The sequence below is a fragment of the Diabrotica undecimpunctata genome, chromosome 7 (assembly GCF_040954645.1).
Source record: "Diabrotica undecimpunctata isolate CICGRU chromosome 7, icDiaUnde3, whole genome shotgun sequence".
NCBI classification, from domain to species: domain Eukaryota; kingdom Metazoa; phylum Arthropoda; class Insecta; order Coleoptera; family Chrysomelidae; genus Diabrotica; species Diabrotica undecimpunctata.
Genome location: NC_092809.1, coordinates 54,968,453 through 54,991,890, shown reverse-complemented (window position 1 = coordinate 54,991,890; position 23,438 = coordinate 54,968,453). Strand labels below are relative to the sequence as shown.

Genomic DNA, 23,438 nt, shown 5'->3' with positions numbered 1-23,438 from the left:
AAAATTTAATTTAAAAAGTTTCTTTATAAAAGACATATTTATATAAAAACCCTGTCGGGCTGCACGACAGAGCCTTTTAATAGGACTTTAATTAAAGCAAACGTGAAAGTTAAAATTTGAACCAAGTTATGACAAAAATGTGGTTTAATACTGACATTACATACCTCCGATTACATTGACTGCTTTGTTGAGACTTCCATCGTAACATGTCATTTTAATTAGTTTCTGTTAACAAGTCATCACAGATACTTCATCTAAGGACTAGCAACCCCAGTGGACTCCTACGTTACCATGTGACTAATTTTATTTTTTATTTACTCAAAGTTAATGTAACTACATTTAATAGTTATTTAACCAATAAGTGTATTAATAAGGGCGATTAACAATTAAGATATTTTAACGCGTGAGCAAAGCGAGCGCGTTAATGTTCGAGATTGTTAATCGCCATTTTAATTCACGAGTTCGTTACAAAACTTTTCCGTCGACCGTACTTTTCAGAAATAAAGATATCTTAGTTTAAATATTTATTTACTTAACGATAAACAACAATTTTTTCAGCTTTCATTTACTTTACTCAAAGTTTCCTTAGTGGTAGTTTTATTATAGTAAACATTAATATTCGAAATGGTGCAATTACTGAAATTATAGGAAGATATTGATAAATGATTATCTGCTGTATAGCATTTTGACAAATTTATATTTAAGTCTTCTTGGACCTCTGTAAATTCTGTGATAGAAGAAGAAATTCTGGTGGAGTTAAATTAAACTCTTCGTCAATATCCATCCTTTGATTTTTCAAATAGTCAGAATTTTAAACAATAAAGTAAATAATGACATACAATGACACTAATGACAGATAGTACTAACAGCGGCTACTTCATTTTAAATTAATTTTTTGTGGGAATATAAATAGGTATATGTTTGGTTGCTTACACCACAGGTCACTGCCAATCACAGAGCGTTTAATTAATTTATGCAAGCAATATACGAGTATGTTGTGTTGTCTATAATAAAATCGTTCATTAATAGAAAATCATTCATTAATAGGGGTCATTAATCAATGATTTTGAGGGTGTTAAAATTGATCATAAATGGACGGTCGACGGAAAAGGGTTTTTACTAACATATTTAGTGGCTTTAAACATGTAAATCCAGTAAGTATTAACCCTAGATTGCGAGTGTACGTAAATTTGACGTATACGATTTCAAATTTAGGGCGTAAAACTTCTGCCGCCTGTTTGATTAAGCTCATCTGCTAGCTATGCTCTCTTCGAACTATCCTCTTCCTGTCAGTATGTTTAGATCCGTAACGGAGTGTGTGTCGTACCAGTCGAGTGGTGATAAATTTAAAATTTGTTTGTACGTTCATTTGATGTAGCCCTGGCAATAAGCGGATACATTTTAAACTTCGAGAAAGCATATAACTGGCAAAAGTAAGGATTTTTTCTTAATATGTTATTTTCTTAGTCTTTATTTTGTACGTTTTCTAGGTTTTCTGTACCATACCAATTTGTTTGTGTGCTACATTATTATGAGTAAATAATTGAAAAAAATTTCGGCGGATACTGATCCCGAATTCTTTTGGAAAATGCTAGAAGAACTAACCGATGACAGCAAATTTGAGGAGGATAATGTGGCAGTAGAAGATTCAGACGATGAGAACCTGGATGACAGTTTAAATGATCCGGATTTTTCGCTTTTATAGAACAAGATATCAGAGAGTTCGGTCCTGACAGGTATACTAATTAGTGCGAATTTGTCAGCTCCAAATAAAAACAGTTATTTATATAGTAGTTATTGATTAAATTTTTTTTATTTTATCAATATAAGTGCATAGGAGTGTGTTCTCTTCCATCTTGTAAGTACTATTTAAAATTATATAAAACAGAGTCATTTCACAGGAATTTATTGTATTTATCATAAGTCGGCTTCATATAAAAACTCTAAACAAGTAAAACAGGTCCGTATTTCAGGTCTAAATTAATTTTAAATTATAAAGAAAAGATGTTAAATCCAACTGACGGGATTTCTGACTACAGAAGCTCCCAAAAGGAAAACAATACTAAAACTTATTCATCTGCTGTGATTGAACAACAATTCCCTACCAAAGATCAAGCTATTATATTCCCAGCCATTGAAAACCTAAAACTTCAAGATTACCTGATTCCACTAGGAATGTTGATCGAGCCCAAAAATATTCTATTTTCCTCACGGCTTTCTAACGACAGAGTGTGTATGTACCTTGCAAACAAAAACATTGTTAAACATTTTATGAATAAATATGGAGGGTTTATCGAAATTAATAATCAACGAGTCCAAGCACGCAAACTCATTACTCCAGCAGAAAGACTAATTCTGTCAAACGTTTGTCCCAATATTCCGCATGCTTTACTAACTCAAGAAATTGAAAAACTGGGCCTCAAACCCATGTCTCCCATGTTATTTCTCAAGATAAGTGCCGGTTTGCCGGAATTCAGCCACGTTTATAGTTTTAGACGACAAATTTTTATCACACCGCCACTTTCCTCAATACCTGAATCTATATTAATTAATTATGATAACAACAACTATAGGATTTTTTTGTCACAAGATTCCTTGGTATGTTTTTCATGTAAAAGGCAAGGCCATACTGCAGCAAATTGCAAAACAACCCAAGAATCAGTTTCTGAAAGTTATAACCAAACTCCTCACTCCCAAACATCTTCGCAATCCACACCTTACCAAATACTTCCAACTAACCCCTTAAACACTCCAACCGTACAACAATCATCAATATAGATACAACCCAGTCTACACAAAATAGCTCAAAACTCAGTTTGGAAGAAATAGTCACACCTCCTCCAGCGCAAGACGCTGATTCAGAAAACCCAAGTCTAGACCCGTTTGTTAAACCAAATGATGCTCCATCCATATATATATACAAGGATTTCCACAGTTTTCACTGTATTCCTTCACTCAACCGTTTTCTCCAATTTTTCCTGTTTAGCCAGTCCCCTTCCTGTAGGTTTCTTCTACTCATTGCTTCGTCCACCTCATCTCTGAAAGATCTTCGGGGTCTGCCTCTCTTTCTTCTTCCTATCGGGCTCCACTCTGTTATTCTATTTATCCACCGATTTTGGTCTGCTCTTCTGACATGTCCGTACCATGTTAATCTCTTCTGTTCGATGTAGTCTATTATGTCGGAGTTCATTCCCATTCTCCTCTTAATCTCCATCTTATTTATTCTGTCTCTTCTTGTTACTCTGCAGCTTCTCCTTAGGAATTTTATCTCTGTTGCTCTTATTTTGTTTTTGGTTTTCTTATTTATTGTCCAATTTTCACACCCATAAGTGAGGATACTTCTTGCCATGGTATTATATATTTTTTCCTTTGTTTTCATGCTGATGTTCTTATCCCATAGTACCGGGTTCAATTTTCGTATGCAGTCTCTTGTTTGTCCTAGTCTATTTTTTATATCTTCCTCCGTTGTTCCTTTGTTTGATATTATGAAACCTAAATACTTATACTTGTCTGTTCCTTTGATTTGTTTACCTTCGTCTATTTCCAGCTGTTTTATTTCTGTATTCTCCGTTGTTAGGTATTCAGTTTTCTTTAGGTTTATTTCCATCCCATTCTTTGTATATTCCTGCTCCAGTTTTCTCATCATAAAACTGAGGTCATCCTCGTCTTGTGCGATCACTATTTGGTCGTCGGCAAAACTTAGCGTATATAGATATTCGTTCCTTACTGGTATACCCATTCCTTCGCACTTTCTTTTCCATGGTTTCAGGGTTTTTTCCAGGAATATTTTGAACAGGGTGGGGGATGTGGAGCAACCCTGTAGTAGTCCCTTTGTCGTCTTAAATGGCCTGCATATTCTATTGCCCGTTTTGATAGCTACTTCGTTATTCTTGTAGAGTGCTTTTACCGCGTTTATTAATCTTCGTGGAACTTCGATGTCTTCCATTGCTTCCCATAGCTTGGTTCTAGGTATTGAGTCATATGCCTTCTTAAGATCAACAAAAGCCAGATGGACGGATCTATTTTTGGCCATTCTTTTTTCTATTAGTTGTTCGACCGTGTAAATGTGATCTAAGCATGCTTTCCCCGCTGTGAAACCTGCCTGGTCTTCTCCGATTTTATCTTGTATTTTTATTTCTAATTTTTCCTTTATGGGCTTTCCATACAGTCTGCCTATAGATGATATAATGCTGATTCCCCGATAGTTTTCGCAGTTTTTTCTATTTCCTTTCTTGTATATTGATGTCATATATGCTTGGGTCCATTCTGCCGGTAAGTCTTCTCCATTCAGTGCTCTCTCAAACATTTTATGTATCATACGGAATAACTTTTCCGATCCGTTTTTTATCAATTCATTTGGAATTCCGCCGGGGCCTTCTGCTTTTTTGTTCTTTAAAGTTTTGATCGTTCTTTTTACCTCAGCTAGGCTTAATTCGATTTCGTCATGTGTGTAGATTTCTATTCCGTCTATTTCTGATTGTTTAAATTTGGGGCGGTCTTCGGTTAGCAATTTTTTATAGTATTCTTGCCATTCGTTTTCTTTGATTTAACCGATCTTGATTTTCTCTGTCTTATTTCTTTGGAGCGACTTTAAGATGCGCCATGACTCTGAATTTCTCGTTCCTCCTATGTGCTGTTCTATCTCTGTGCATGTTTTTTCCCATCTTTAATTTTTTTCATTTGCTACTTTTCTTTTCACTTCTTTATTTTTTTTCTGTATAGTTCCAAGTCCTCATAGTTTTTTGTGTTCAGGTATTTTATATGAAGTTCTTTTTTCTCTTTTATGCATGTTAGTGTGTCTTCGGTTAATTTCGTAGTTTGTTGGGTGTATTTTTGGTCCACTTCTCCAAGAGCTTCTAGGGCTGCTGTCTTCATGCAGGTTTTTATGTGTAATGCTTGTACATATAAAGCCAGGACCCACACAAATCACAAGTTATACTTTCAATATCCGTGAGTGCTTCAATTTATTTATTAATACGGAAATAAAAAACGAAATCGTTTTACACACCAACAAGGAAATTCGTCGCCAAAGAATGAACTACAAAAATCCCACAGACTCTTCTGTAAAAGACCTGTGCGTAGAAGAATTAGATGCATTATTTATTCTGCTAATAATGTCTGCTGCGTTAAAAGATTACCATCTATCCGGCGAAATATTGTTTAACAGTGAGTATGGCGGTGATATATACAAAGCTACCATGTCGAGAACAAGGTTTAATTTTCTTATAAATTGTCTAAGGTTTGACGACAAAAATACACGTGAACAAAGATTGCTAGAGAAAAGACTTGCACCTATTTCAAAAATATGGTATATGCTATTAATCAATTGTAGGGACAATTATAAACCCAGCTCGTACGTCACCTAGTTGGTTTCAGAGGTCACTGTCTTTTTCGTATGTACATACCTTCTACACCTGATCGTTATGGAATTAAAATAGTAATGATGTGTATTCAACGAAGTATATGATTGATGCCATCCCCTATCTTGGTAAGCAAGCAACAGTTTTAGGGAAACCAATACCAGACTACTTTGTTGAAAATTTAGTATCGTCAATAAAGGGATCAAATCGTAATGTTACTATGGATAACTGGTTTTGTAGTGTACCTCCAGTAACAAACTTACTTGTAAACTACAAACTTACTGTTATTGGCACTATGGAGAAGAATAAAAAAGAATTACCCCCCAAATTTTGTGATATTCATTTTTAAGAGAGGAAACCAGGAACATCTTTATTTTGTTTGATCAAAATATGAGCTTAGTGTCCTATAAGCCAAAAGCAAATAAACTGGTGATTTTGGTTTCCTCCTATCATCACGAAGCAACAATAAATGAGATCTCTAAAAAGCCAAAAGTTGTAATGAATTATAACTCAATAAAAAAAGGAGCAGACTCATTTGATCAGATGTGCCATAATATAAATTGCAATAGAAAAACTAAAAGATGGCCGCTATGTTTCTTTTATAACATGCTTAACATTGCATGCATTAATGGTTTTGTAATTTATGTACATTATTTTTACCGAGCTAATAAAAATGACAAGTCTTTACGTAGATTTGAATTTATGTTACAGCTAAGTAAGAACTAAACACAGCAATGGCAGAAGCAGACACTGACGATTCCAACTCTAATCCGTCAGTTGAGAACAACCATTACTGATGCATACAGAGGAAAACACAGCAGCCATCAACCTCAGAAGAAGCTGCGGAAGCATCTAGAAAGTACTGTTATCTTTGTACATATTATAAGAAAAGGATGACAAAAGTAAAATGCATCATATGCAAAAAGCACATTTGTGCTGAGCATCAAAATAAGAGATGTCCACAGTGTTGAAAAACTGTGAAGAAGTCTTTGTTTATTTTTTAAGGTACCTACTGTCTTTTATATTATAAAGATTAGCGTGTTTTTTGAATAAATCTTAAAACAAACTGTTTCCCATTTTTAACCATTACACGTAAAATTTACGTATGACTGGCAACAAGCGACTACCGGATAACGGTGGCAATCTAGGGTTAAACCACATTTTTGTAATAACGTTGGTGAAAATTTTAATTTTAATTTTTAATTTCACGTTTGTTTTAATTAAAGTGGTTATACTTATTTTAGGATTTCTCTGATGGCGGAATAGTTATTCCGAAAACGTTCTATAATGTAGATAAAAAATGTTATGCATTAAATAGGTATGTAGGCTTAGTGACAGCATTCCTTGTTAATTTTTTAATATTTAGCCTGTTATGAGATAGAACCCAGGAGATTTTTTTTTGATCAATATTCTCAAATATCTCTTTCTCAATTTGGTATTAGTTGTTTTATTGAGAATTGTCTTGCCTGATTTTCATACGTGTCTTAGTTTAAGGTTTTTATTATTTATATACAGATTTCTTCTAGACTTTGTTATCTCAAGAAAACAATTTTCAATAAATTCATACTATATTTTGTTAAATAAACTTTTTTCAAATACATTAAAAGCTAATCCTTTATCTTAGTATGTTCATCATCCAATAAGCCTTAAAAATAGGAGAAAGTTACCTATAAATTCCACTAAGGGTGAGTCTTTGCTTTGGTGACGACGATATAGCCATCGCAATAAGGGCAATGTAGGAATACGGCGGCTTTTCTGGACGGGGCTGGGTTATCTTAATGGGAAACGGCAGCCAAAACTGGGGAAAATAGGGGTTAAAGAGTCTTTGGGCCAAGAATGGATTCTGTGTCACGCACTCGTTGTAATGGTCAATGCAGGAACATGGGTCCAGTTGGGGTAGCGGGAACATTTTGACATCGGAGCAAGTTCACATTTAATCTGAAACAAAATTTAAAAGTATAATACATTAATTTTATTTAATTTTCAATTAAATAAAAAATATACTGAACCATTATAAACAGTTTTAAACAAAACCAATTTTAAGCTTTCGTTAAATTTTAAAAAACTTATTACTTGATGTGCAAAAATTAGCACTTTACATCAACAATTTGTTTATTTTGTTCTACTTATGCTTTATCCCATATAAGTGGCAGGAAAATAATACATTGGCTTACAGGGAAATTCTTACAGTAGGGATTCCAGCCTGTACAGAAAAAATACAAGCTGGTGTGGGGTAATACTACACTTAGATTGCATAAGTTGGTGTGTTGGCCAGATTATGCAAGACATTACTCCTGAAGGTACTTATGCATCAAGTGTCTAAAAATCTTTTAGGCCATAATAATAAAAAGACCTTCTCTAGTATAGCAACAATTATACTGAAATGATGTCATCTCCTGGGTAAATCGTATAAGAAACGAACTGATCCTCTGTTGGGAATTCCAGTTGAGGACTATGTCCAGGAAAATACCAAGCAACATCTAGTATTAAGACATGTGTGGGTGATACCGATCTATTTTATGTGAAAGTAGGATTGCATCAGGGCTCAGTGCCAAGTCCTTGTTTATTCTCATCAGTTTCGGATCAGATAACATGAAAACTGACGGATTGTCTTCCCTCTTCCCCACTGCTTAACCCTGCGGTGCACGGGTTGGGTCTGTCAGGCCCATTCAGTTCTTCTAATATCTCTGGAGGTACGGTCCTAGGCGTCTAGGTACCTTTCGTCGGCATAGCTAGCTATAATCCCTCAGTTACGAATGAGCATTGAAGCAATAGTGTCGATGATATATCTGTTTTCGTTCTTCAGACCCAACCCTTTCCTTAATGTAAGTTTTTTTTTTATGAAAGTACAAAACAAAATTTGCAGTGGATTGTTTTTAGAGCTTAGCAAAACAATGTATTCTTACGAGAGAGAGGCAAAACATTTGCAACGTCTCTACAAGGAAGTTGCAACCGACGAGGAAGAAAATTATGAAGATTCCGATTCCGATGAGTCTATAGTTGGCAACTTAGAACATGAAGATGCTAATCATAACTCAGAGTCTGAATTGGATTTATCAGACACCGAATTAAACGTACAAGAATGTATTCCACAAGGTAAGTCAAACCAACATCTTTATTACAATACCAAAGATGAAATGAAATGGAATAATATATGCGGATCACGAAATGTTAGAACTAGACGAGAAAATATCATAACAAAACTTCCTAGAGTTATTCGTGAAGCGAAAAGTTGCAAAACTGAAAAAGAATGCTGGGAACTGTTTTTTAATGACAAAATTATAAAACATATCGTTGAAAGTACTAATGTATATATCGTGCGTGTGTCCGTGAGATATAAAGACAGTTCCGATGCGAGGCTAACAAATATATGTGAACTAAAAGCTCTGATTGGTCTGCTTTACTTAGCTGGAGTTTACCGTGGAGGTAGAACTTCAATTTTTGAGTTTTACGAAAGATATGGTACGGGCATTGACATATTTCCGGCAACGATGGCTCTCCGCAGATTTCGATTTCTTATGAAGTGCTTACGCCTAGATGATATTCGTAAAAGGGACGAACGGACACAAGTAGACAAACTTGCAGCAGTTAGAGTCGTATTCGAGGATGTAGTTGAAAATTTTCAAAAATATTATACCATTGTCTGAAGGTATTTTCCTTGGTGGATTCTCGCACGTTCTATACTTATCAATTAGAAATATATGCCGGTACACAACCACCAGGTCCATATTCTATCAGTTCTGCAGTCAACGATGTGGTTGAGCGGCTTTGCAAACCAATCTCCAGATCCAACCGGAATGTCACAATGGACAATTGGTTTACATCAATTGAACTCGCACAAAACTTACTGACGAATCATAGTCTAACAATTGTAGGCACCCTACGGAAAAACAAATGGCATATCCCAACCGAATTTTTAATTAACAATAGACCGTCAAAATCAACTATGTTTGGATTTACCAAAGATATGACAATATTGTCCTATATACCAAAACCAAAAAAACATGTTGTTCTTTTGTCAACCCTACACCATGATGACCAAATCGATCCGACAACGGGTGACGAAAGTAAACCTGAAGCAATAATGTTCTATAACTCTACGAAAGGTGGTGTGGACACCGTTGATCAACTTCGAGGTTCCTATACTGTCGCAAGAAATACAAAACGCTGGCACATGGTCATCTTTCATGCATTGCTTGATGTTGCTGCAATAAATGCATTTGTGATGTTACAGAGAAGTAACACACCGGATCTAAAAACAAATAAAAGAAGAAGATTTTTTTTAAAAGAACTAGGTCTTTAGTTAGTGATGGACAATATAAAAGCAAAAGCTCAATCTCCTCATTTGGCATGAGATATAAGAGAGCTTCCTGCTAAACTCAGTGGTGTTGGACCAGTAGAAGCACCTGCGGAATTGCAAAATAAAAAGGGGCGTTGTGCTTTTTGTACAGATCGTAAAACTCGCTATAATGTGTCACTACTGTAAAAAATTTATTTGCTTAGAACATACCGTACCTGTTTGTCGCATATGCATTGATAAAATGACTGAATAAGTTATGTACAAGGTGTCCTTTAAACATCTGCCATATTGTAGTATGTAATTTCTTTTATATTTTTAGTTTGAATATTATAATAGCAGTTCATTTTTTATGTACATGTAAGTTGTCTTTAGTAGTAGTTCTAATATATGCAACGCAAACCTGTTGTTACAAAATGAAACATAAAAAATTCTTAGTTTAATTTTTGGGCTTCTCAGACACAACCCGTTCCTTCGTGTATCAAATTATAACCCGTGCACCGCAGGGTTAATATATGTTGATGATGTAGTCTTAGTAGGAAATATTTAAAGGAATTTAGAACAAAAATTGAAACAATAGAGACAAGCTTTTAAAGAACAAAATTTTAAACTTAAAGTTTAATTACTAAAAAAAAAATTATAATTTTGGATAGTAAAATGATTGTGGAAGTAACAATTTTAGATTATTATACATATTAGGACAAAATGTACAAGAAACTCGTTTTAAACTGGATGTGTGCAAAAAACTCGTTGGAAAGGTAATAAATCAAGAGATCTTGGATATCTTGGCCAACAGTGATCGAATAAATGAAGTGGGTATTATTTTGAATATCAAGTGAAAGCAACACCTAGTAAGTCTAACCAGAAGAAGTGATAAAATAATGATTGTCCAACTGAATAGAGGCAATACCAATGTGAATATCATAATCTGTGCCTACGCCCCACATATTGATAGAAGAACAGCCGGAATAGAGAAAGCTCATGGAGGTTGGAAAAGGGAATAGGTAATAATAAAGGAAAAACTGCGCTAGATTTTTAGTGGCATTAGATCTTCCTATTGCGACAATTTCGCGAGAGTTATTTCATATAGAAAAAGTGCCTAGACGAAACAGAAGAAATAGTTCTAGATCATTCAAGATGACAACGAAAATTCCTGACATTTCTTGTGACGTTTGGAACATAAGAAAATATGATTATATATATATATATATATATATATATATATATATATATATATATATATATATATATATAACTGTTTTGGATGGGTTGGAGTCAATAATATTATTGACTCCAACCCATCCAAAACAGTTATATATTTGTTCCAAACGAGTCACAAGTACTTTTTTTTTTTTTTATATATATATATATATATATGTATTGCACTTCGCACACACTATGGTTGAATTTAATAGTTTTTTTATATTTTCATTTTTAGCAATAGCTTCTTTGACGCAAATGAAATACTACGATTTTGTAGTGTGAGGTCTATCATCATATTTAGCTCCATTTATGCCTTTAAGTTTTTGGCTTAAGACGCTCTTCATCGCACTATAGTGTAAAGATTCAACCCCTTCAGATTTTTAGAACTTCGTTAAACAATAGCCTTAATTAGTTTGATGTCTCGCTCCTGGAGCATTGTAGTTGGTTAAGTGTAAATAGGGAAAATAAAGAAAATGCGTTCAAGGAAACAATGTCTAATAATGTAAAGAAAGTTGGCAATGGTCAACTTCGTATAAATCTCTTGGAACCATATCTCCTCGCCATTTGGTCTATTGTGACGACTCGACCCTTGGTCGCATTATAGGATAGATGTATATTAGATAATTCTTTTCATTAATACCCACGACGTCATCATCATGTTGTGTAGATAAGAAAATTAGTATTTTTGTGTGCTTTATCCTAGGGACATAGGAGAGAAGTATAACTGCCGCTAACTCTATGGAAGTGTAATAGCAATATGTAGTAACGTTGCAGTCTGTATACTTTATCAGTTCAACTAGACGCTTCACAATACCTTTTGGATTTTTAGGGTCTGGTGTCGTACTCTTCACCTTTACAGAATAAACCTCCATTTATAAACGTAACTAGATTTACAATCTGCTAACCTTCGACTCAGAATCCCTTACTTTCCTGGCTTATTGTTTATGAAAACTTTAAAATAACACCGGCCTCTGAACAGTGACAGGACTAAACAGGAACAGCATCTCATCAATAACGAGATTCATTCCTGGAGTAAAGTATCGTTCAATAATTCAAAGATATTTCTAAGTGGAGCAATCTATTGCTTTTGCCATTGTTTCCTTTGTCTCTATAATTAAATCGCAAAACTTTTAACAAATCTACAAATTTGTTTCTGCTCATGGCAACTTAGATAGCCCTGCCAAATGCGTTTGACCATAAATCATGACAGTTCAGCTTAGTATCCGCATTTACACCCAATAAAATTAAAATACCAGTAAAAGCCAGTAATTAAAATTTGTCGATTTTCTCAACATTCTTCTTTTTAGCCTCCTCATTAGTGGGGCGGATAATTACGTCGATTATGTGATCGTGGAGAAATTTTAAAAGTGACTCTGTATTAGACGGAACGGCACCTTCGTTACGAAGACCTTCTCGTTCTCGAAATATGTTCTGCTTTGATTGTCTACTAATTCTTGAAGGGTAAACCAAGTATGCTCTACCTATTTTACTCATTTACTGATGCACTGGATTTACATCTTCATTGTCATTCTGAGAATCACCAATTTTAAAATCTTTGTTGTAAAATACAATGTTCTACCTTGCTTATATCTAAAACATTATCGTCATACTCAATGTTTGAATCACTAGCACTATCCTGTATCTTCTTTATTTCTAATTTCAACTCGAGCTCTGACAAATACTTGCTCAATTTGAATCAATTGCGTTCACTACTTACTAACACAACATATAAACAAGCCCCAAGAGGTCTTATACATTACTACAAAATAAAGAAGCAAAGCCTTAGATGCGTGTGACAACTGCAGTTCTAACAGAGACGGGTTCAATTCCTTTAAAAGGGGAGGCAACTCTAAACAAATTCCTGCCAACGACAAATTATATAGAAACCTTTAGTAACAAGTTTTACCAAGGGTGGATATTTTATGTCCTTCTTCTTCTTCTTCAAGTGCCATCTTCGTTCGAAGGTTGGCGATCATCAGGGCTATACGTATTTTCGAAACTGCTGACCGAAACAATTCGTTGTTGCTACAGCTATACCATTCCCGTAGATTCTTTAGCCAGGAGTTTCGTCTTCTTCCTATGGACCTTTTCCCTGCTATTTTCCCTTGCATAATTATTCGAAGCAGTTCATATCTTTCGCCTCTTGTAATGTGTCCCAAGTATTGCAGTTTTCGTTTTTTGATCGTAAATATGACTTCCTTTTCTTTATTAATTCTTCTCAAGACCTCGACATTTGTGACTTTCTCGGTCCATGGTATTCTTAGGATTCTGCTATACATCCACAGTTCAAATGCCTCTAATTTTTTGGTATCAATATTTTTCAACGTCCATGACTCCATTCCGTAGAACAGCACAGAAAATACGTAACATCTCATCAGGCGAAGTTTCATTTCAAGGCTCAAATCTCTTCCGCAGAACACTCTCTTCATTTTAGTGAACATGGATCTGGCTTTTTCTATTCTTATTTTGATTTCGGCTGAGCTATCATTGTCTTCATTTATAAAAGTGCCTAAATATTTGTATTTGCTAACTCGATCGATAATTTCATTGTGTAAATATAAATTTTGGACATTTTGTGTTGATTTCGATATTGCCATAAATTTAGTTTTCGTTATGTTCAAAGATAGTCCATATTCTTCGCTGCAGTCTGCTATCTTATTCACCAATGTCTGTAGCTCTTCAAGTGTTTCTACCATCAGAACGGTGTCGTCGGCAAATCTCAGATTGTTTAATCTAACACCATTTATTTTAATACCTACGGATTGCTCAGAGAGTGTTCTATTCATTACGTCTTCGGAATAGAGATTAAACAGGGTTGGTAACAGTATACACCCTTGTCTCACACCTCGCTTTATTTTAATTTCTTCAGTGGAATTATTCTCTACTCTCACTACTGCTTTCTGATTGTAGTACATATTTGCTATTAGTCGGATGTCTCGTTTATCTAAATTCTTTTCTGTCAGGAGTCTGATTAGGTGATCATGCCGCACTTTATCAAAGGCCTTGTTGTAATCTATGAAACACATGAATACATCTTGATTTATGTCAAGACATCTTTGAGACATAACGTTCAATGCAAACAACGCCTCTCTTGTTCCAAGTCCATTTCGGAATCCAAACTGGGTATTATTGATGTCCATTTCCAGTTTTCTGTGTACTCTAGAGTGTATAATTTTCAGGAATATTTTCAGTACATGGCTCATCAGATTGATTGTACGGTAATCACTACATTGTTTGGCATTTATCTTTTTTGGTATAATAATAAAGGTGGATAAAAGCCATTTTTGTGGTATTTTTCCTGATGTATAAATGCTGTTGAAAAGTTCAACTAAAATGTGAATTGAGTCTTTTTCTATTAGTTTAAGGATTTTCGTTGGTATTATATCTGGACCTGGGGCTTTACCATTTTTCATTCTTTTTAGTGCGTACATTACTTCCTCTTCGGTTATTTCTGGACCTTCGTCTCCTTGTATGTTACTTAGCTCAGATTGTTGTCTATCATCTGCAAAGAGTTCTTCAATATAGTTTCTCCATGTCTTCAACTGTTCTTCTAGTTCTGTTATTATGTTTCCGTTGACATTGTACAGGGTATTTGGCTGCTTACGTTTTTGTGTACCTGCAAGTTCTTTCACTTTTTTATGTACATTAAAAATATCATGTTTTGCCTGCAATTGCTCTATTTCTTCACATTTTCTTTTATAAAAATCTTCTTTTGCTATTCTGATTTCTATTTTGATTTCTTTTTGTATTTGTTTATACCTTTGTTTGTTTTTTCCTTTCATTATTCTCCGATTGTCCATGAGAAGAAGAATCTTATCAGTCATCCACCTTTGCTTTATTTTTGGTTTTTCTTTAGTCAGAATTTTCTTCGCAGGACCTGTTATCGCCATTTTTACGTTTTGCCGTTTTTTATCAATGTTGTTCATTGGCTGAGATGTTTCTTTTTCATGAAGTATTTTCAAATTATTATTAATACATTTTTGCAGTTTCTCCTTTACCTCCAGGTTACATAAATGACTGACGTCTATCTGATTTGTTCTTCTTTTCTGCTCCAATCTTTTTAGTTTAATACTCATTTGCGCTATTAGTGGGTTATGGCCTGAAAAGACATCTGCGCCTGGGTAAGTTTTAACGGATTTTAAGGAGTTTCTGTATCGTTCGTTTATCAGTAAAAAATCAATCTGGTTTCGAATTATTCTTTCGCCATTATCCTGGGGTGATTTCCACGTATAAAGTCTTCTCTTTGGTAAGTTGAAGAATGTATTAGATACAATCATGTTATTCTCCTGGTAGAATTGAAGTAGTCTGTCACCTCGTTCATTTCTTTTACTGAGTCCGTATTCTCCTACATATTTGTCACTTTTTCCTTTACCAATTTTTGAGTTAAAATCACCTAGAATTACGGTGATGTCTTGTGGTTTCGTCGATTTTAATACTTGATTGATTTCTTCGTAGAATTGTTCAATTTCGTCCTCGGATTTATCTGCAGTAGGTGCATAGATCTGTATGATATTTAGTTTACTTGTGTTTGTTTGTAGTTGGAGAAATAAGAGCCGATCTGATACTGGAGTAAAATTAATGACCGACTGCATCATAGACTTAGATACGAAAACTGCTACGCCGTGTCTGTGTTAAGTACTACTGTTTCCGGAGTAATATAAAATGCCATTTGTTGTCGAAAAACTGCCAGAATTTGGTGTCCACCCACACTTAACTCAAGATATTACTTTTATTTTTAAAATTATCTTCTTCTTTTGGTGTCCTTTTGTTTCGAATATTGGCGATCATTGTGGCTATAATTATTTTATTAACTGATGCTTTAAATAGATTAGTTGTTGTTGTGGAGAACCATTTTCTCAGGTTTTTTAACTATGATATTATTCTTCTCCCAATTCGTTGCTTTCCGAATACTTTGCCTTGAAGGATTATTTTCAGTAAGCTGTATTTAGTGTCGTTTCTCATTATGTGTCCCAGATATTCTGACTTTCTTATTTTAATCGTATACATCACTTCTCTTTCTTTCCCCATTCTTCGTAGTATAGTCTCGTTGGTTATCTTGCCCGTCCACGATATCATTAGGATTCTTCAGTATAGCCACATCTCGAGGGCTTCAAGTTTTTCCTCCATCGCTTCAGTGAGTGTCCAGGATTCAACTCCGTAGTATAATATCGAGAAGATATAACATCGCAAGAGTCTTACTTTTATCTCCAGATTAAGGTTGTGGCTTTTAAAGAGTTTGGCCATGTTGTTGAATGCACTCCTAGCCTTCTCTAATCTACATTTTACTTCTTGTCTGTGATCCTATTGTAGGTTTACTATTGTAAACAAAATTATCGGTAGAATCAAAATAACATTTGATAAAGGGCCGTTTTTTTAACATAAATATCTTACAAGAAAATAAGCATTAGGTGGACATTTTTAACACACCCTTGGGCGTCTAACGATTAATTCTTAAACTTATAAGGGCTATTGTTAACAATTTTTCTTCATTTTTCGAATTATTCGCACATATTGAGATTTTTAGTTAGTTTCTTTTTATATCATTTTAAAGCATAAACCTAAGTTATTTAGTCAATTTGTTCTAAATATATTAGTTTGGAATTTTATCTCAGTAATCAATAACAAAATACTATAGAAAATATAAACAGATGTCGAAGATAAAAATATTTTAAATATATTTTATTACCGTTTTTATATATTTTGGATAAGTTTTATTTCTACATTTAACCAAAATAAATACTGAGGCTATAAATCTCCAGTTCTACAAACAATTTTTTTAACTGTTAATTTTATTTTCTTTCAACATAAGCAACAAATATACTCATTGACGAATCCGTACAGCGAAAATAGTTGTAATTGTTGCGTGGATCCTTGAAAATATAAACTTTTTAGAAATTTATTGGTAATTTAAAGCACTAAAAGCTATTTATGAAATACTACTGTACATCATCAAGACATAAACAGATTGTAAAAATTTAATAACATATTTATAAGCAAGTATATTCCTCAACAACTGTTTTAGTTGCATATTTATGTTCAAAAAAAAATATTTTGTATTATAATGAAGTGAATAAGATTTGTTTTTACAATACCAGCATCCATATAACTTCAAAATTGGAGATCCTTTTAAAAGGATTTTAAAAAGGAGAAGTTATTTGGTTTGATCATTCACGAAAAAAAAAGAAGAAATCGGTTTATACTGGTAACCGACAACTTTCTTAGTAAATAGTCCAAAGCATTGGTACTACATACTGAGTTCATATCTAGTCGACAACTTTTCACCTATTGTAGTTTCTCTGGAGCTTCGTTTTACCCTCCGTTAGTGGCGTGACTAAGAATGACATATTTAGTGGCGTGGAGGACAAATGTCACCCATTTTTTATTTGCCGTTTTTTTTTGGACTTTTAGTTTATTTCCTATCTTCTTCTTAGAGTGCCATATCCCTACGAAACGTCGGCGACTACCATGCTTATAATATTTTTATATTGATCTCGGTCTTGCGCTACGTGTAGCAATTGGTCCGCTGTCAAACCTGTCCACTGCCGCAAATTCCTCAACCAAGAGAGTTTCTTCCGTCCTATCCATTTCTTTCCTTCGATTTTACCGTTGAGAATTAGCCGAAGGAACTCATATCTTGGTCCTCTGATTATATGTCCAAGAGATTCTAGTTTACGCCTCTTAATAATATTTTCATATCCGTAGGATCCATAGGATCATTTCCTATGATCTTATGGAAATATAATCCGTAAGTGTATTTATCAAGATAAAACCAAAAACTTATTACAACAAAACTATATTTTCAAGTGATAACACATTCACATAACCTCATTTTGATGGCAGTTTATACAGATTTATTTCAAACGGTCACCACAAAACCATTTTCCACATTTGAAACAGAATTTTCTAGTGGTTTTATCCCGAACGATTTCACATACATAACATCTTTCTTGGGATACGGTTCTAGTTTCGGCTGGCTGCTCATCTTCCTCAATGTCAAGCATCAGTTTTGCATGTTGTCGTAGCTGTCTTTAACCCGTAACTGCTACCGACAAAAAGTTATCTCGCAGCTGCTATTGACGGGTCACTGTTACCCAGTTTTAAAATTCTGAAATAAAGAAAAAACATTAGCTTATACATTTATTTTAAGTCATAAACACTTTTTTATATAACGGTAAACTAATTTAATGTAAAATAAATTCCTATTTACAATTTGGGCATATTTTAAGAGCACATTGTAAACATATAGGTAATTTGCACACAAAACAGTATGTATTTGTTTTCCGGTCTTTTTTTCCGGGACAAATTGCGCATCTCTTCCTTTTAGATATATTCTGTATTGGCAATGGTGCAGGTGTGTCATCTATATCTACTCCAAGGATATTCGCTGCGAGACATCGAAGTTTCCGGGGTACATTTACGTTGTAAAGTCTTTTCTTCATATGTGGCGTGTACAGTGCAATGCCTAGTTCGTTTAAAAAATTGTAACGGGATATTTCTTTTCCTCGGGAAAACTGATATATTTTTCGGCTGTTTACACCAGATACATTTAAAATACAGTGAAAAATTGCCATAGGCCATCGACAAGTCCTTCGAGAAGTGGAATATGTTGCACATTTTTCGTCCAAAGCATCTACACCTGCTTTGGTTTGGTTATAAAACATAATTATTTCGGGTTTCCCAGTGCTCTGATCAACAGTACTGTAGTGATGCATTGATGATATTAAAACAACAGATTTTCCCTTTTTTGGGACATATGATACCAGAGTATTGTCTGATGTAAATCCGAACTCCGAAGAACTAGCAGGTCTCTTTCTGTCGGCCATAAATTCTGGAGGAATCATTCTTTTATTTTTCTTCACTGTACCTACATATGTAATTCCTCGTTTTCTTAACTCGTTGGTTAATTCCATTGATGTGTACCAGTTATTTTCAGTGACATTACGGATGGAATTTTCAATACATTTTATCATTCGAAGAACAACCTCAGTTGGATGTGAAAATAGCGATTTTTGTTTCTGTTGGAGAATTTTTCCTGTAAAGACCTCCGCGTTATACATGTAGTGTGTTTGGGAATCGGCTAAGATCTGCACTTTTATACCATATTTCCCAGGTTTATTAGGTATGTACATTTTAAATGCACACCTTCCCCTGAATGGTACAAGCATTTCATCTACTGTTACGTGAGGACCTGGAACATAGTTCTGTTGGGAGTTTTTTACAAAAGTTTCAAATAGGTTGGATATAGCTGCCAATTTATTAGTTTTCGCTCTTTCAGACCTTGTAAGATGATTGTCGAATCTTAAACAGCTTAGCAAAAATAAGAATCGTGCAAGTGACATCGAACATCTAAACAAATCTCTCCCTGTACCATCTGTTGCCCATAATGATTTTAAATCTTCATGGTTAGACTTAAATATACCTTGCATAAATAAAAGTCCAATAAAAGCTTCTATCTCAATTTTATCTGTTTTTTCAATGAAAGTTGGGGCAAATTTTGAGAGAGTTTTTACGTCGTTTGAATGTAGCGTAATTTGAGGATACTTAGTCAATTCTTGTGTTGGTATGTTCAACAATAATTCCCAACATGTCATCAGTTATTAATAATCTCCAAGCTTCTTTAGGACACAGTGGTGGATTTTGACGGGTAGAACCTTTCAGTCCTGGTAAAACTCTTATAATGTTATGAGATTTTACTTTGGACCTTTTTGGCGATTATTTTGCCCATTTTGTAGAATCTTTTCCATACCAAGCTAATTTTGAAATGTTCAAAGTAGCTGTTTTGTTACTTGAAGCGTGATTCGTGGCATCATCTCTGTCTAAGGTGCTTTCATGCAATAGTTCAACCTCAAATTCACTATCAGAGTCGTGTTCACTGTAAATTTCATTGTCTATTTCATCGCTGTCACTTTCACCTGAATAGTTAAATAATTTATGTGCAGCTTGCTCCTTATTTTCTACTTCTTGGAGAGTATCTGTCGTTTCATCAGCATCTTCCAAATCTTTCCAAAACTCTTCACTGTTTAGAATGTCTTCCATCTCAGACAAAGTTAAATGCTTACTTGAAGAAGCCATTTTATCTAAAACAAAAAATGTGTATTAAGCAAATGATATAAATATTTAAATTATTCAAGCCGTTAACATAATAAAATACATATATATATATATATATATATATATATATATATATATATATATAATAATAAAAATAGGTACATACCTTTATAACCAAAAAATATTATGTTACTTAAATACTATAGACGGGTCACCGTGACCCAACTACGTAATTATTTCGAATTTGACACGATCAACAAAACTGCTCACTTTGCCTTTTTATAAAATACTAACTGGTGAGAGAATAGGTAAACAGACAGCTTCCCAACTATCAAACTTAAATGGGTAGGGCGGTTTCAAACTATTGATGGGTCACGCTGACCCTGTCGGTAGCAGTTACGGGTTAAATGTTTGAATTTTAAGACCTTCCTTTTTTTTTAAAGTTTCATCAACTCCGAAATCAGGTTTTCCAAGAACCGAACACGTGATATCTTCTTGTTCATATGATAGTGATATTTGCAAATGCAAAGATTATTTATTGCGGAAATTTTAACCAGACTGTAGATGTAGAACAGTACCATCGGCCAACGTCTAGTGTTACGCGCAACATTATTGTGTTGACAAAGCTGGTTGACAGGTCGACGGCAACTTTGATCATTTTATAAAAAGTCACGACGTTAGGTTAATTTTTATTTCCAGTAGAATCATCTATATCATGGGTAGAATGGAATGTGGATAAAACCAGTACAGCCTTGTTTTCGAACAAAAAGACAACAAAGCGCAGCATTCGTGAAAGCCGAATACAGAGGAGTAAGTTAGTTTTTTTTCTGTAAAAAGTCTTTTCGCCAGAGGAATAAGGTGACTCAGATATCACCTGTAATATTTTGATTAGATAAACGCAACACAACTTCTTCTCCCGCGTTGCTTACTTGATAAGGACCTTCTGGCTGCCTACCTACATAGGCTTCCAAATTCAACTTGTAAGCTGTCTTAGTGTCAGTTAAAGCAAATACTTTCAGGTCGTATTTAGCCAGCTTACTCGGTATGTATTGCTTAAATCTGCATCAACCTCTAAATGCTAGAACTTGTTTATCGACTGAGGTACTTACCCGGTGAAAAGTAAGCTTAAAAATGGTTTAAAAGTAATTCCAGCACATCTCTTATTGGTGCTAATTTGTCAATGGATTTTCGCTTATATCTATCAATAACACTGTCAAACCGTAAGTATCGTATCAAGAAGCGAAACCTAAATTTACTTATAGATAAGTAGCAAGATTCCAGACCATTTTTCTTTTAATTATCCTAGAAACTGTGTAAGTTTTTTTCTGGATGATCACAAAGAACCTATGAGGAACAGTAAACCAGTAAATGCTCGAATTTTCATTGAATATGTATATTGTGCATTTCGATCTCGTTGGAAATTGATACGGATTCGATATATCTAAATATGTGTGCAAAAAACTATTGTATATATAACTATCTCATCGAAGAAGAGACTGCAGACATCAGATAAAAGATCAAGATAAAAATAGAAGAGACATGGAAACCATAGTAATAAGTTTTGACTGAAAGAAAAAGAAAATCAAATAATGTATGTCAAATGTTATGTAATTCTGCTAATTTTATATTACAATTCTCACAAGGTATGTTTTCAGAAAGAGTTAAATAAACTCGAAAGCTTAGCAAACCTAAAAGGGTTTCACTTAAGGGCCAGTATTTGACTACAAAACCCAATATATCTATATATATTAATAATCACCTAGTCACTAAAGCCCTTGCCAAGAGTATATATATATATATATATATATATATATATATATATATACATATATATATATATATATATATATATATATATATATATATATATATATATATATATATATATATATATATATATATATATATATATATACCTTCCGCGGTTAGTACAATTAAACCTAGAGCCATCATTTCTTTTATTGAGACAATTTGGCCTTTTTTCAATTTCTATGTTTTCTCGGATAATTCTTGGTTTATAGAAGTGGATGGAGGTTATGGTTCTAAAGTTTTCAAAATCAATTTTGTGACCTGTATAAAGATGTATTTGACCTAGAGCTGAAATTAAGTCGAAATAGGGAACAGAAATGGAATGTTCATAAATTTTATTTTGGATTCTACGATTTGTTTGGCCTATATAGGATCGGGCAGTCTGCACAAGGAATTTCAGAAAATACCTGTTATTCATTTCGAATGTTGTCTTTGATTGAACGGACAAGATATAAAAGTTTTTGTTGAGGGGGTAAATATTGTCCTTATTCCTCTTGATGTTAGAATTTTGTCGATTTTCTGAGTCACTGACAAAATAGATCAACACCATCTTCATGCAGGCCACAAAATTGATTTTGAAAACTTCAGAGCCATAGAACTCCAGAATCAAATTGTCTCAATAAAAGAGATAACGGCAAATGGTTACCTTCGACATGGAGACCTCTCATAAAGAAAATATCGGGCGCTTCACCTGCCAATTAAAATCCTACTGTCAGAAATGTACGCGCCAACTCCCGCACCAATCTCCACGCCCATAACCACGCTAACCCCCACGCCAACCTCCACCCTAACCACGTCACTATCGACGGTATAAATCAACCGTCCTCTGTTCCCAGTGGCAATAATGCATTGGTTATTGATCAGTGTAGTAGTGTCTGTGGACTTGGGAGATTGAGACCTCAAAAGTTCTGAAGAAGATATCAAAGAGGATGTCGAAATCTCGGCGCAATGATAATCGACGCGGTTGAACCCAAAAGACTATTGAGTTTAATATTATTTCTTGAAATAGGATTAATCTTAGCTCCAGGTTTAATTGTACTCACCGCGAAAATCTTTCGGAACATTTGGATATTATCAATATAATGGTAAGGGTACTCCATTCTACATAAATTATTTGTAAGTAAACAATTAAAAATTATTATAATTTTTGAAAATCATGTAAATTTGAGACCTTATAAAGAGAATCACAATAAAAAATCTATTATATATATTGAAAAACCACCTGCACAGTTATTTGAAAATGACCATTGTTCTCTTAAATGGGATTAACAAATAGAATTGTTTACAAACTCCTTCATCGATTGTGCCCATCTGTTGCAAATATAGTAACTACATAAAAAATCTTAATAGGAAATGTGTTTTAAATGTTTTTATTGTTTATTTTAATCGCAAACAATAATTGGAAAATATGCTCACTTTCGGGTTTAATTTGTAATCAATTGTTTGTTTGTAACCATTTTTTAATATAGAAAATCTTATTTTAAAGAGCAAGTATTTCCAAGAAAGTCGTCTGTTGAAAGTTTTTATCTAGAAGGCGTAGTTTTTCACAGTATTAAAATGAACGAAAAAGTCACTTTTTTGCTTAAATGTCATAACGCAGTAAAAGTTTCGATTACCATGAGACAATAAGCATTTTGTATTGACTTCTCCCAGATATTCCAGTTAAAAAAATAGCGCCCAGTAACAACTTATAAATTTAATTTAATTTAATTATTTAT

At 34.0% G+C, this 23,438-nt stretch overlaps 1 protein-coding gene across 1 annotated transcript in view; it reads right to left on the bottom strand.

The window, feature by feature from the left end:
• Positions 1–23,438, bottom strand: part of LOC140446764 (fork head domain-containing protein L1-like) — a 111,532-nt gene that overhangs the window by 61,542 nt on the left and 26,552 nt on the right. Inside the window, exon 2 of the mRNA XM_072539356.1 lies at positions 7,028–7,298. Coding sequence (XP_072395457.1) covers positions 7,028–7,269 — 242 coding nt within the window. The 5' untranslated portion in view covers positions 7,270–7,298. The remainder of the gene's footprint in view (positions 1–7,027; positions 7,299–23,438) is intronic.